The sequence below is a fragment of the Callionymus lyra genome, chromosome 19 (assembly GCF_982586985.1).
Source record: "Callionymus lyra chromosome 19, fCalLyr1.hap1.1, whole genome shotgun sequence".
Classification (NCBI taxonomy): Eukaryota; Metazoa; Chordata; class Actinopteri; order Syngnathiformes; family Callionymidae; genus Callionymus; species Callionymus lyra.
The window spans coordinates 12,539,958-12,555,802 of record NC_141836.1 but is presented as its reverse complement, the minus strand read 5'-3'; the positions used below and the strand labels follow the sequence as shown (position 1 = coordinate 12,555,802).

General features: G+C 37.3%; 1 protein-coding gene and 1 long non-coding RNA gene across 5 annotated transcripts in view; one reads left to right on the top strand and one right to left on the bottom strand.

Annotated features, from left to right (window-relative positions):
• arhgap4b (Rho GTPase activating protein 4b) overlaps nt 1–15,301 on the top strand; it is a 29,009-nt gene extending 13,708 nt beyond the window's left edge. For 3 of the 4 annotated variants that reach the window (XM_087781053.1, XM_087781055.1, XM_087781054.1), the window contains exons 7-24: nt 35–163; nt 232–453; nt 1,887–1,988; nt 2,050–2,235; nt 4,310–4,394; nt 4,465–4,492; nt 4,613–4,709; nt 6,138–6,198; nt 6,279–6,356; nt 9,072–9,200; nt 10,308–10,413; nt 10,478–10,705; nt 10,773–10,828; nt 10,896–11,067; nt 11,189–11,278; nt 12,665–12,772; nt 13,873–13,972; nt 14,209–15,301. In XM_087781053.1, coding sequence (XP_087637179.1) covers nt 35–163; nt 232–453; nt 1,887–1,988; nt 2,050–2,235; nt 4,310–4,394; nt 4,465–4,492; nt 4,613–4,709; nt 6,138–6,198; nt 6,279–6,356; nt 9,072–9,200; nt 10,308–10,413; nt 10,478–10,705; nt 10,773–10,828; nt 10,896–11,067; nt 11,189–11,278; nt 12,665–12,772; nt 13,873–13,972; nt 14,209–14,400 — 2,169 coding nt within the window. In that variant the 3' untranslated portion in view covers nt 14,401–15,301. Of the gene's footprint in view, nt 1–34; nt 164–231; nt 454–1,886; nt 1,989–2,049; nt 2,236–4,309; nt 4,395–4,464; nt 4,493–4,612; nt 4,710–4,969; nt 4,998–6,137; nt 6,199–6,278; nt 6,357–9,071; nt 9,201–10,307; nt 10,414–10,477; nt 10,706–10,772; nt 10,829–10,895; nt 11,068–11,188; nt 11,279–12,664; nt 12,773–13,872; nt 13,973–14,208 lie in introns of all 4 variants that reach the window. The other variant, XM_087781056.1, reaches the window with a different exon arrangement.
• On the bottom strand, nt 7,061–8,033 carry LOC148059546 (uncharacterized). The gene is made up of 3 exons (XR_015709416.1): nt 8,003–8,033; nt 7,838–7,872; nt 7,061–7,739 (listed from the first exon to the last, which is right to left on the bottom strand). It is a non-coding gene; the product is annotated as an uncharacterized LOC148059546 (long non-coding RNA).
• Nucleotides 15,302–15,845: the final 544 nt, after the last annotated feature.

The following is a 15,845-nucleotide window of genomic DNA, read 5'->3' as shown; positions in this document are numbered from 1 at the left end:
GATACATAGAAGATAATGTTTGTTTTCTGTGCAGAGACACGGCCGAGTGCAGGAGACGCAGCTGAAGTGCACCAAGGCTCGCAACGACTACCTGCTGAATCTCGCCGCCGCCAACGCCGCCATGAACAAGTACTACCTGCAGGACATCAGTACTCTCATCGACGTAAGACACGACTCCTGCTTCTTCTTCTTCTTCTTCGTCCTCTTGACGCCACTTTTTTGTCTTCTCAGTGCTGCGACCTGGGCTTCCACCTCTCCGTCGAGAGGGTGATGAAGTGCTACCTGTCCAGCAGGTGGCGCATCCAGAAGACGGAGGAGAGCGGACTCAAGCAGCTGGAGTCGGCCGTGACGTCGCTGGACCAGGGAGGCGACAGGGATGCTCTTCTGCAGCAGCACGACTCCACCTTCTGCCTGCCGTTTAAATTCAACTACCACCCGCACGAGGGCGACCAGGTGAGGAACCTTCAACCTGGTAACATTTTAACATTTCTATGATATACTTATATACTTATCTACTAATACTACTTACTTTCTAATATATACCTTATGTAAAACTATCCATACGCAACAATACAATATATTGTGATGTATACATAGGTAAAGAATATCTATGCTGGTTTTATTTGTTTTAGAATTAACAATCAAACATCAGCTTTAAAAAGCTGCTGGATTTGACTGTATCCTCTCGTCCTCATTCATCGCATGGATCTCTTTTAATTGTTTTTTTAATCATAGTTATTTATGGTTTATATTTAATAAAGTGTGTATAAAATAGATAATAGGGTTTTTTTTATAAATAATTAACATGAAAATATTCCCGGCATTAGTTCATTTTTGTGTCGCAATTAATATCTAGCCACTAGATGGCAGCAGTCAGTACGTCCTCCGCAGCTAAAGGAACAATGAAATCTTGCGAGATCCTGGCGATGACTGAGGACGAGAGGATACAGTGGACTTCAGCAGCATTTCAAGCTGATGTTTATACATATTTTGGTGATGACTGAGGATGAGAGGATACAGTGGACTACAGCTGATTTTAAAGCTGATGTTTGGACATGTTTTGGTGATGACTGAGGACGAGGGGATACAGTGGACTCGAGCAGCTTTTAAAGCTGATGTTTGGACATATTTTGGTGATGACTGAGGACGAGAGGATACGGTGGACTCCAGCAGCTTTTAATGTTGATGTTTGGACATATTTTGGTGATGACTGAGGACGAGAGGATACGGTGGACTCCAGCAGCTTTTAAAGCTGATGTTTGGACATATTTTGGTGATCACTGAGGACGAAAGGATACGGTTGACTCCAGCATCTTTTAAAGCTGATGTTTGGAAATATTTTGGTGATCACTGAGGACGAGAGGATACGGTTGACTACAGCATCTTTTAAAGCTGATGTTTGGACATATTTTGGTGATCACTGAGGACGAGAGGATACGGTTGACTCCAGCATCTTTTAAAGCTGATTTTTGGACATATTTTGGGGATCACTGAGGACGAGGGGATACAGTGGACTCCAGCAGCTTTTAAAGCTGATGTTTGGACATATTTTGGTGATGACTGAGGATGAGAGGATACAGTCGATTCCAGCATCTTTTAAAGCTGATGTTTGGAAATATTTTGGTGATGACCTGAGGTCGAGAGGATACAGTGGACTCCAGCATCTTTGACTATAGTCATGTATAAAATACCAGAGTCAGGTACTCGACAGTACTACAAATATATTCTTGTTCCTACAGTATCATCATAATATCATAATATATCGTATCGTTGCCAAAGTCCAATATGATCATTTAATTGTTTTAATTGTAATAACATCTATAAAATACCATATTTTCTGACAAGATTAATTCACTTGCAACTTTTTCACAACGCCTTTGTTTCAGGTGTGCGAGGTCAGTGCGGAGAGCCAGGTCCGATACGAGCTGGAGACCAGATACCAGCAGCTTCAGTCCAGGATGGCAGCCGTCACTCTGGAAACGGAAGAGGTTTGCTGTTTAAAGGACTCGCTCGAACGATCAGATATCTAAAGGCGTGTTCCACCTCCAGGTCAGTAAGACCCTGAAAGCGACGCTGAGCGCTCTGCTGGAAAACATGTGCGACAGCGACAGCAACCCTTCACCCGACGTGCCCAGCAGCCTCTCCCATGAGCCACCGGGGGGAAGCTCTGTGCCCAAACTGACCCTTGCTAAGCGGCGAGCTAACCAGCAGGAGACTGAGACGTACTACTTCACTGTGAGTACTGCACCGTCCCTGTGTGAGCATGTACTGACATGTACTTGAGACACAATAAAGACAACACATGGGGGCGTACTTTGAGTCTTATTCCAATTTAGATATTTAACTTTTATTTTTCTTGACTATACAACACCATATACCATACCATACACCATACACCCTCACACCTGAGGGATCAATAATTACCTTACCTTATATCTTTGTCTGTATGTTTGATGTCTTCAGTATCTTGTACATGAAAGTATTGGCTTAGATTTATTATCTGTATCTATAGCTGAAGAAAATAATATTGGAATTTAAAATTATTGGTTGAACAAACTATAATGAAGTTTATTGTTGAATTATAGTTGAAATTTGTTTGATTACAGTTAAAAATAGTTTGGTTATAGTTTAAATGTTTTTCATCACAGTTGAAGTTGAAAATTGTTTGATTGTAGTTGAAAAGTGTTTGATTAAAGTTGAAAAATTGTTTTATTTATAATTTAAATGTTTTGGTTATAGTTTAAAATTGTTTGATTTTAGTTGAAAATTGTTTTATTACAGTTGACAATTGTTTGATTTTAGTTGAAAATTGTTTGATTAAAGTTTAAAATTGTTTGATTTTAGTTAAAAAATTTGTTTGATTTTAGTTGAAAATTGTTTGATTTTAGTTAAAAAATTTGTTTGATTTTAGTTGACAATTGTTTGATTTTAGTTGAAAATTGTTTGATTAAAGTTTAAAATTGTTTGATTTTAGTTACAAAATTTGTTTGATTTTAGTTGACAATTGTTTGATTTTAGTTGAAAATTGTTTGATTTTAGTTAAAAAATTTGTTTGATTTTAGTTGAAAATTGTTTGATTTTAGTTGAAAATTGTTTGATTAAAGTTGAAAATTGTTTGATTATAGTTGAAAATTGTTTGATTATAGTTGAAAATTGTTTGATTAAAGTTGAAAATTGTTTGATTATAGTTGAAAATTGTTTGATTATAGTTGAAAATTGTTTGATTAAAGTTGAAAATTGTTTGATTATAGTTGAAAATTGTTTGATTATAGTTAAAAATTGTTTGACTACAGATGAAAATTGTTTGATTATAGTTGAAAATTGTTTGATTATAGTTGAAAATTGTTTGATTATAGTTGAAAATTGTTTGATTATAGTTGAAAATTGTTTCTTTACAGATGAAAATTGTTTGATTACAGTTGAAAATTGTTTGATTAATGTTGAAAGTTGTTTGATTATAGTTTAACATTGATGACAGTTAAAAATTGTTTGATTATAGTTGAAAATTGTTTGACTAAAGTTGAAAATTGTTTGATTATAGTTGAAAATTGTTTGATTATAGTTAAAAATTGTTTGACTACAGAGGAAAATTGTTTGATTATAGTTGAAAATTGTTGGATTATAGTTGAAAATTGTTTGATTATAGTTGAAAATTGTTTCATTACAGATGAAAATTGTTTGATTACAGTTGAAAATTGTTTGATTACAGTTGAAAATTGTTTGTTTAATGTTGAAAGTTGTTTGATTATAGTTTAACATTGATGACAGTTAAAAATTGTTTGATTATAGTTTAACATTGTTTGATTACCGTTGAAAATTGTTAGTTTAAAATTATTTTATTATAGTTGAAAATTGTTTGATTACAGTTGAAAATTGTTTGATTATAGTTGAAAATGTTTGTCTTTCATTCTTGAAGGTTTGATATGTTTTGATTACCTTCATTTTTGTCTTCCTTCGTCAAACATTACCATCAAATTATTATATATGCACATTGTATTTAAACTTTATTTAACCGGAAAAGTTCCATTGAAATATAATACATTTTTCAAGTTACTGTCCACGTATCAATTTACTCACAATCTTGTTTTATAATATATATAATATACTAAATTTAAAATTAAAATACTTGTCAATTATTTTAGAAACCAATTACTTCTACGTCTGATTTACTTTTTCTTGAAGTTTCTGATCTTAAACCCTGACATCTTTATTGGTTACCATAGCAACATGAACGTCGATCTACGTAAACGAAAGTGTGTCAACGTTGAGCTAATCAGATCTTTTCTTCCTTCTGTGGATCATGACGCAGAAAGTGAAGGAGTTCCTCACCAGCAGCTCTCTCACGTCCAAACTTCAAGCCAAGCACGACCTGCTGCAGGAAGCCATACAGAAAGGTACAAACCCCCTCAAATTAAATTAAAGTTTATTTTTTCTCATCCGTTTATCTCTTGAACTTTCTTGCAGCTGAGGCCGTGGACACCGACCCCTCCAGGTGATCACTGTCTTCTCCCTGATAGAGGAGTGGAGAGAGGAGGAGGCCTTTCTTTTTCTTTCATCCTCAAAACACTAAAGTTTAATTGGCTCCTTCATTGTATTCAATTATACTTCCCAGAATGCAATGCGCTCGGTCAGGGCGCTCCAAGAAGTCCAGACCCGTTTCCCAATTCTGCCACACACTCTTCAACTCAGGCATTCTGTCCTATATCCAGGTAAACACCTGGAGGGTGAATCGTCGCTGCACTGTTTTAGCGAAGCGCCTCCTGATCCACTTCCTGTCGCTCACATCCTGTCGCGCTCACGGCTTTATTAACGGCCCTCGCTCCCTTTAATCTGGTCCAGGATTATAAAGCTCTGCTGCTTCCTCTCTCTGCTCCTCCGATGTTGTTCCTGCTGCTTTGACTCTCTTTTCTCTCCCTGACTCCTCCCCCTTTCTCACCTGTGCTCTTCTGTCTGTGCTCGGCTGGTTTAGACGGCGACGCAGAATGTCTCGTACGCAGGTACCACTCATTTACCGGCAGCTTTTGGGTTCAATAATGAGGAAAGAAGTGCAAAAGAAGAAGCTCTGATAATAAAAAAATATATATTTATTATTATTATTATTTTGCAGCTTAATTATATTTTTGTTGAAATAACATTAGATTTTCACAGAATGTACATTTAAAAGATAAATATTTTGTATTTAGTGCTTTATTTTATATCTGGTTGCTACCAAAGAAAAGTCATTTTGCGTCTATTTTTGTCAAACTTCTATAACATGTCAACATTGAATTCAATTTTTTATTAATTACGTATATTAGTAGTAATTTTTTTTCTTTCATTTTTTTACTTAAATAATTTACTTAATTTTCCATAAATTATTCGAAGTTTTTTTTTTTTGTCATTCAATTAAAAAGAAATCGTTTTCGTATTGTTTAATTTTTTTTTTTTCAAATTTTATAAAAAATGACACATGAAGTTTAATATTTTAATTCGAAAACTTGAACAAAAATAATCATAATTCAATATGTTTTAATATATATATATTATTTAAAAAAAGGAAATAGTGCCACTAAATCATACTGTAATCAAACAATTTTCAATTTTAATCAAAAAAAAATTAAAATTTGAATGTGTTTTATGTGTTTTTTTAATTTTTATATTCAATTATTTAAAATAAAATACCTTTCAAATACAGTAAGTTTCAGTAAGTCAAAGTTTTAACATCTGAAATGTTAAGTGAAATCATTAAATATTCTGATGTCTCTGATATATTCTATTCTGAACTAGCTTTAGACTGTAAAGTTACATTTTCAATCTTTTCTCTTAACTGTCATTCGGGGACTTTAACTTTTTCTCATGACTTCTGGGAAAGTTTGAGGTTATTTCAACGAGAGTTGTATAAATTATTCATCATTTGGGACACCCTGAATTTATGAATAATTGATTTATTTCTAGATTTACTTAATATTATTCCAGTTAGCATTAAGAAAACATGGAAAATATCCAGATAACATCTCTTGAACTATACTTTTATCACTATATTGTCTAAAGAAAATGTACTTTAATTAATAGCACACATTCAAATCAACAGGAAATTGAAGAAAACAACATTATCATCATTTTTTTTAACATATCTAAGTGTTTTTTTCCACCTCCAGAGCACTGGGCAGCAGATTCCCGTGGTGGTTGAGAGCTGTATTCGCTTCATAAACCTTCACGGTGAGACAAGTGTTTTCTGTCGAACTCACATCACAGCGAGGAGAGCCTCAGACGTAACACGCTGTGAAATGTGTTGTCAGGACTTCACCACGAAGGAATCTTCCGAGTCCCCGGGTCGCAGAGGGAGGTCAACCTGATCCGAGATGCTTTCGAGAGAGGTGCGAGCGTCATGTGATCAGGACTTTGGGATGTTGTTGTTCAGCAGCTTTGTTAATTTATTTTATTATACGCATAAATGTTAGTGATGGTCTGATGAAGCTTTGTGATGCAGTGTCGTTACTATCAGAGTCCACTAGATGGCGGTCTCTGCACTCTTTGTTTTGAACAACTGTTCGAGTGAAACATCACATCATTTTTAAAGGGATGGCGCCACCTACTGACCTCTAAACAACATGACACTGTTTTGTTTCTATAGCTTCATCAGACAATCACTAATAAATAACATAAGATATAGAGAATTATGGCCATTCAAAGAACAAAAACTACCTTAATCACATAATAAATATTATATAAATGTCACAAATACAATTTAATAATGTAATTTTATATAATAATAATCTCGTTATATATTTAATTATATTGATTATGAGACTAAAGTCGTATATACTGTATATTACATATATTATGAAATTAAAGTTGTATGGGGTTGTATGACTTTAATATCATAACGTATAGTACTACTGTAATCTTTAATTACATATATATATATATATATGATACAGGATTACAGTAGTACTATATACATGTAATTAAAGGATTACAGTAGTACTTTATGTTATATTAAATGTAGATATATGTAACTAAAGGGTTGCAGTATTACCTTACGTTATGATATTGAAGGCGTGTATATACAGGGAGTGCGGAAATATTAGGCAAGTTGTATTTTTGAGGATTAATTTTATTATTGAACAACAACCATGCTCTTAATTAACCCAAAACACTCATTAATATCAAAGGTGAATATTTTTGGAAGTTGGAGCAGGGCTTTTTTAGTTTTAGCTATTTTAGGAAGATATCTGTGTGTGCAGGTGACTTTTACTGTGCATAATTATTAGGCAACTTAACAAAAAACAAATATATACCCATTATAATTATTTATTTTCACCAGGGAAACCAATATAACAGTTCAACAATCACAAATATACATTTCTGACATTCAAAAACAAAACAAAAACAAATCAGTGACCAATATAGTCACCTTTCTTTGCAAGGACACTCAAAAGCCTGCCATCCATGGATTCTGTCAGTGTTTTGATCTGTTCACGATCAACATTGCGTGCAGCAGCAACCACAGCCTCCCAGACACGGTTCAGAGAGGTGTACCGTTTTCCCTCCTTGTAAATCTGACATTTGATGAGGGACCACAGGTTCTCTATGGGGTTCAGATCAGGTGAACAAGGAGGCCATGTCATTAGTTTTTCTTCTTTTAGACCCTTTCTTGCCAGCAATGATGGAGCATTGTCCTGCATGAAAATCATGTTTTTCTTGAAGGATGCCGACTTCTTCCTGTACCACTGCTTGAAGAAGGTGTCTTCCAGAAACTGGCTGTAGGACTGGGAGTTGAGCTTGACTCCATCCTCAACCCGAAAAGGCCCCACAAGCTCATCTTTGATGATACCAGCCCATACCAGTAACCCACCTCCACCTTGCTGGCGTCTGAGTCGGACTGGAGCTCTCTGCCCTTTACCGATCCAGCCACGGGCCCATCCATCTGGCCCATCAAGACTCACTCTCATTTCATCAGTCCATAAAACCTTAGAAAAATCAGTCTTGAGATATTTCTTGGCCCAGTCTACAAGTAGACGTTTCAGCTTGTGTGTCTTGTTCAGTGGTGGTCTTTTTTCAGCCTTTCTTACCTTGGCCATGTCTCTGAGTATTGCACACCTTGTGCTTTTTGGCACTCCAGTGATGTTGCAGCTCTGAAATATGGCAAAACTGGTGGCAAGTGGCATCTTGGCAGCTGCATGCTTGACTTTTCTCAGTTCATGGGCAGTTATTTTGCGCCTTGGTTTTTCCACACGCTTTTTGCGACCCTGTTGACTATTTTGAATGAAACGCTTGATTGTTCGATGATCACGCTTCAGAAGAATTGGCAATTTTAAGAGTGCTGCATCCCTCTGCAAGATATCTCACTATTTTTGACTTTTCGGAGCCTGTCAAGTCCCTCTTCTGACCCATTTTGCCAAAGGAAAGGAAGTTGCCTAATAATTATGCACACCTGATATAGGGTGTTGATGTCATTAGACCACACCCCTTCTCATTACAGAGATGCACATCACCTGATATGCGTAATTGGGAGTAGGCTTTCGAGCCTATACAACTTGGAGTAAGACAACATGCATAAAGAGCATGATGTGGTCAAAATACTCATTGCCTAATAATTCTGCACTCCCTGTATATATATATATATATATATATATATATATAATTAAAGGATTACAGTAGTACTTTAAGTTATGATATTAAAGACGTGTATATATATTATACATACGTACTCATTAAATTAACACATATTGTAGACACATTACAATAATAACAAAAAACGATTTTAAATACAAATTATAATGAAACACATTTTAAATATTAAAATAAAATAAGCACCATAATAAATTACATAATGGTGAAAATATGCACAACAATAAACATAAGTAAATGTGCACAAACTACAGAAGTACAGAATACTATACTTTACCAACACATTTTTACTTTTAATCTTCTTTAATCTGGAGGATTTCACCAGAGAAAACCACTAATACTTTAGGTTCCTCTTCAAGAGTTCCTGGTGAGAGCAGGATAATGAGGATCTGTCAAGAACATGCCTGATGATACCATAATAATGTGTTTGTGTAACGCTCAGTCGTGTCCCTCCACAGGAGAAGATCCTCTGTCCGACAGCGAGTGTGACCTGGACTCTGTAGCCGGGGTCCTGAAGCTTTACTTCCGAGGTCTGGAGCCTCCGCTCTTCCCTTATGACAGCTACTCCCAGCTGCTGGAGTGTGTCCGTAAGAACTCTTTTCATTTGTCGTTCTCTGGGTGAAAAAATGATGTTTCCAGAAGAAAATTCAGCGTCAATGCTGAATCTGCTGAGTCTGTAAACTGAAATGAAAGTATTAGTATTCAAAGTACAAATGTGTGCAGACAACTGATATGATGGCATAAAGAAGAAAGACTGAAATGTTGAAATAAAGTTTAAAAAAAGTTGAGAAGAAGAAAAAAAAGAAGAAAAGGAAGAAGAATACAAAGAAGGAGAAGAAGAAGAGAAAAGTAGTACAAGTAGAAGTGGTAGTATTAGATGTAGAAGTTGTAGTGGGAGTGGAAGAATTAGTAGTAGAAGTAGAAGTAGTATTAGTAGTAGTAGAAGTATTAGTAGTAGTAGAAGTAGCAGTGAGAGTAGACATTGTAGAAGTAGTAGTAGTAGTAGTAGTAGAAGTAGCAGTGGGAGTAGAAGTAGAATTAGTGTTAGTAGTAGTAGAAGTAGTAGTGTGAGTAGAAGAAGTAAAATAATTAGTAGTAGAAGTAAAATAAGTTCTAGAAGCAGTAGTAGTAGTGGGAGTAGAAGAAGTAGTTGTACTGGAAGTAGTAGAGGTGGTAGTAGTAGAGTAGAATAAGTAGTAAAAGTAGAATTAGTAGTAGACGTAAAAGCAGTAGTAGAATTGGTAGTGTAAGTAGTAAAAGCAGTAGTAGAATTACTAATAAAATATACGTACTAAATGTAGTTGTAGAAAAAGAAGTAGAAGTATAACTAGTAAAAGCCGTAGTAGAATTAGTGCTAGTATTAGTAATAAAACTATAAGAAGTAAAAGTAGTGATCATTAAACTAGACGGGTATCAAGTATATATATTGTACGTCATGATTTAAAACAGTACTGGTTTGTGAAGTATCATTTATATAATGTGTCTTCTATTGATTATTACTCTCTGAAATGTGTTTTATTTTGAAAGAAAACACGGTGTTTTCTCTGACGTATAATATGCTTGTGACCCTTGACACGTCAAGACGCTCGTTTAAGTCCATTTTACTAAACAAATAAACCTGTAAACTAGTGAAAATGAGTGAAACACAAACTCTATATCGTTTATTTTATAAAGAGTTTTTTCCTTGTGACCAGAAATCGAGGGTGAGGCTGAGAAGGCGGCGCAGGTGAAGGCGATCCTCTCCACCTTCCCTCGTCCTCTCCTGGTGGTCATACGCTACCTGTTCGCCTTCCTGAACCAGTGAGCGTCTCCGACCGTCAGAACGTCCTCCTCGGTCGCTCGCTGATGTCTCTTCTGTGTCTAGTGTCTCCCAGTACAGCGACGAGAACATGATGCAGCCCTACAACCTGGCCGTGTGCTTCGGGCCGAGCCTCCTGAGGGGCCTGGACTCCGAGGACGCCGTCGCCCAGCAACCGCAGGTCAACGACCTGGTGAAGACCATGATCCTCCAGCACGACGCCATCTTCCCGCCTCAGCCCGAGCTGCCGGGCCCGGTCTACGAGAAGCACATGACCCTGGAGCAGGAGTACTGGTGAGCTGGGATTGGAAAACGTCTTCCTTGTGGAGATCACATGACCCTTCTTCATGTCTTCCTGCAGTGAGCCAATCACGGAGGAGGGAGACGGCGAGGCGGAGCATCTCCCCAGTGAAGAAGGTCAGTCCCATTCAAATATATGTATATTTCTAACTTTATTAACTTGTCCGTGTCGACATGTCGACAGAGTGGGAAGCCATCTCCATGTTCGACTATGTGGCCCGGTCCCCGGCGGAGCTGTCCTTCAAGCAGGGGGAGCTCCTCATCCTCCACAGCAAAGCCTCCTGTGATTGGTGGAGGGGAGAGGTGGGCGGAGTCAAGGGGCTGATCCCGCATAAGTACATCAGCGTTCTTGACGGGTGAGTTTCTCGTGACCATTTGTATGATGTTCTTTCACGAAGCACCTTTGTTTACGCTCGGCGCAATGTTGTGTGAATGTCACGATGACAACGTGTCGATAAAGTTATTTTCACTCCGCAGGTCAGAGCGGGTTAAGAGGGAAGATGGAGGAGGAGGAGGAAGCACCGGGAATCTGTCTTCGGAAGACGCACAGACCGAGGGCACCATTCGGTACACACACTCACACACACACATACACACACACACTCACACACGCACACGCACACACACACACACACACACACTCGATCACAAACACACACACACACACACACACACACACTCTACACACATACAGTATACAAACAAAGGCACACACACACACTCACACACACATATACAAACAAACGCACACACACTCACGCACAAACTCATATACACAGACAGACACATGAATACCCACATACATACAAACAATCACACACATGCACTCACACACATATACACACCTACATTGGGACACATGCAAACACACACACACACACACACACACATACAGACATATACATACACATACACCAACATGCACACCAGCACAGACACCCACATACAGACATACAATTAAACAATTTCCCAAAGGAGACCTCCTGAGGGATCAATAAAGTTTTACCTTACCTTACCTTACCTTATACAGACACACACATACAGCACAACCAGACACACACCAGCACACCCACATACAAACACACACATATACAGACAAATCCACAACACCATATACAAACACACACATAAATACACATAAATATAAAAAAACACACACCAGCACCACATAAAGACTAACACATACACCCACATACAGACACAAACGTATACACAACCAACCACACACCCACATGCACAAACACCAACACACACGCAGACACACACCTACAGACCCATCACACACACACCAGAACGCTCACATACAGACGTACACATACACCCACATACAGACACATACACCCACATACAGACAAATACACAACCATATACAAACACACACACATGCATACACACACCGACATGCATGCATGCCAGCACCCACATAAAGACAAACACATACACCAACATACAGACACAAAAGTACACACAACCAACCACACTCCCACATGCACAAACACCAACACACACACATACAGACACACACATACAGACACACACACACCCTCATAGAGACATATATACACACACACACAGACACACACACACCTACATAGAGACATATACACACACATACAGAGACACACACACCTTCATAGAAACATATACACACACATACAGACGCACACATACACCCACATACAGACATGAAAGTACACACAACCAAACACACTCACATGCACGAACACTAAGACACACACCTGGCAAACAGGAAAGTTCAAAGGTTTCAACACGTGTAATAGACAGACACAGACTTACAGAGACACACACACATGCAAGTGCACACGCAGACACAAATCCTGCAAACATGAAAGGTCAAAAGGTTCAAAAGGTTTCAACACATCTTGTGGTTTTTGTAGTTGCACAGAACAACGTTTCTTCAGAGTGTGTTGAACTTGTGTGTTGTGTCTCCAGGATGCGGGTGAACAGTGACGGGGCTTCGTTGCCAGTGAGGCAGCGGGCGAGCGAGGGCTGCCCCAATAGAAAGCCACCGACTTCCCCTGCAGCGCGACATCTGCCCGTGTAAGAACAGAGTCACTCTGGACCTTCTCATGTGTGTCACAGTCAGAACATCAACAACATCACATTTTATTTTATTTATAATTCTGTATAGAAATCAATCCTTACTCTCATAGATTACGTTTGATTTTTTTTTCAGTATTAGTAAAGTCAATTATTAGTATTTAAATAACTTGGTTAGAACCTGTTACAAGGTTCGTTTAATAAAATGTATTAATAGACTTTTATAGTTTGGCATCTAAATCACTTGTAGTGATAAAGAAGCTGTCTTCGAGTCAAGCATCGGTTTCGTCATCCGCCTCACTGGCGCCACCTGTCGCAAATTTGATTTATTAGTTCAAACCAGATATTTTAGGGAAATTAAGTGAGATCTTTGGAAGTATATGTGTGCTATCAGAATTGTTGACACTGAATTTTCTAAAATTGAATTTATTGTCATTGAATTTTTTATACATTGATTGGTTTTTCATATTATTTTTGTTATACATTGAGTTAATTTTCATTGTGTTAACTTATGCATTTAAAAACAATTAAAAAACAGCTTGATATTTGATGTTTATTTAATTCATAGTTTTGATTTTTGAAAATTCAGTAATCAGGGGCACAAATGGTGAAAATTATTTCTTAATAATTAAAAAAAACACCTGAATAATTTTCGTAACTCATAAAACAAATGTACGAACTCATAAAACGAAATTATAATTCTCTGAAACCAATTTCAAATTTGCAAACTTGTATTTTTTTTGCCAGTATTTTTGTCATTCTTTTTGAACATTTATTTAAGAGTTGTTTTTTATTTGTTACATAGTTGTTAAATTTGTTGTTTTTTTTCAGACTTAGTCAATTTGTTTGAGAGGTTTTTTTTTGTTGTTTTTTTTTCAAGAAATTGTTTATTTATTTCAGGGTTTAAAAAAAAAATTGGTGTTTGTTTATTTGTTTCAGAATTTGTAAATGTGTTTGGCACTTGTGGGCCACCGTATGTTTTTTTCTTCATTTAAAGCTAACATTTTTGAATAGAGAAAATAATACCATAACATCTTAAAACAAAGTAACATTCAGATTTTTCCCAACTACATGTGATATAATTCCTCAAATGTTTGCAGTGCTCAGGAGAGAAGACACACCCTGGACACTGTGAGACAGGTGGGCTTCAGACCACCTGACAGACCTCCTGTGGTGCAGGCAGAGAGACCAGTTGACAAGGTCAGTGAAGAGGACATTTCTTTCTTCAATTTTATCGTTAAATTGTTACTTAATTATCTTTATTTTCTTACAATATATCTGTGAAAAATCTTAATTCAAACATTTTAATTCGATTTTTACGCAGAAAATGGTAATAATAAATAAATAAAATAATCTTATTGTACTGTAAGACAAGTATTAAATGTCAGTGTATAGTTTCTTGTGCGACACACAATCCAATTTGTCATCACTTTCAGGACATGATCAGTCGGCAGATGAACTCGGTGTTCAAGGAGCTCCTCTCTCGCCAGCCGCCCATGCAGCCGTCCTCACTCACCACTGGGCCCTCGTCCTCCTCCGCCTCCTCCTCTCTTCCACAGGCGGCGCCTGCTGCCAAAAAAGTGGGATTCGGCCTGAAAGGACGAGCCCTGTTCAGACCCGTGGATTGACTTTTCATATTCAGGGTTGGGGTGTATTTTTACGAAGTGTAAAAAACGGTGTGTGCCATCTCATAGTGCCACTTGTCTCAGTGCCGTGTTAAAGTCTGTCCAGTGTGTCCGTTTTTTGGCTGGTTTCCGCCTTTTCTTCACCTCCTTTGGTTTCCTCTGCTTTTTTTTTTTCTTGGGAGAATCAGGTATGAGTTAGCAGCTCTTCCACTGGACGGACTTTACGAAGAATGGTTGCCAATATAGTTCCTGTATCATCAAAGATTTTAAGTTGTCCCCTAGTGGCGGGTCGGAGGTCAGCGCGTTACAAAAGCTGATCTAGGATCCGCATCTAGGAGTGCCTTTTATATCGTTTCCAGTGCTTTCATTCGATATATATATAACTATAGTAGTTTTATAGTACTCATTCACTCATTCATGATTCATGATCCACGGTGAAGCAAACGCTCCCACGCTGTGACTCACGGTCTGAAGGCCAACACTCAGGGCTCACCTGCTGATTTAAGATGAGGAAAAATGTGGGTTTCTCACTCAGGGCTGTTGCTTGACTTACTCGCCTGGAAACTGTGCCCCGGCTTCACCAGACCATCATCTGAGAGGAGACCCGGTTCAAAATGTGAACTCATCATCAGTGACCAGATACTCACGCACACGTTTTATCTCCTTCTCGGTAATAATATTTTTTCGCTCCCTGATTCACTTGAACGTCTTAAGAAGTACTTCATCTCCCGATCATGCCGTGTCTTGGAAGTTTAAGGAACGTTTCTCTTTGGGTTCTGAATAATTCTGCTTCGGTTGTTGTTTCAACTGATTTGTCGATCTCTGTTCAATGTCACCAGACTTACTGTATGAAATGCTAAATGTTGTCGGAGATAATATGAATAAAACAAGGCTGATAATGTGATTTATCATCTTTCATTTGCAAATATAGTTGTTTAAAAATCCTTTGAGTTGCCCATTTGCTTTTTCAAACTCAAAGCTAAGCTAAGAAACTGATTTTTTACAACAACAAAAAATTACAAAATCATAATAAACTCAAGGCCCGGGGGCAACAGTTGGCCCACAAAGTCATTTTATGTGGCCCACGAATGGTAAAATTCAAGTCAGAACAAGATTATTGTCCACGTTGAGACCTATGAATATGCTAATGTTCAAGATAAGATGAGGAACTGAAATTTTTGACATAAGGAAAAAGAAAAAATGTACTAAATCATATAAATCTGGTCCACCAAGTAATTCCATGTGGCCTGTGCATGGTAACATTTAAACAAGATTATTGTTTTAATTGATGTAATGACCCATTTAATGCTAGTGTTTAAGATAAGCTAACAAAAATGTATGGAGAATTTTTTTTTTTTTTAATTATTCTGGATTTAGCTTCCATGAATTAAAACATTACATTGCAAAGATACTTATATTTAAAGAGTGCCAAGTTACTGATAGTAAAC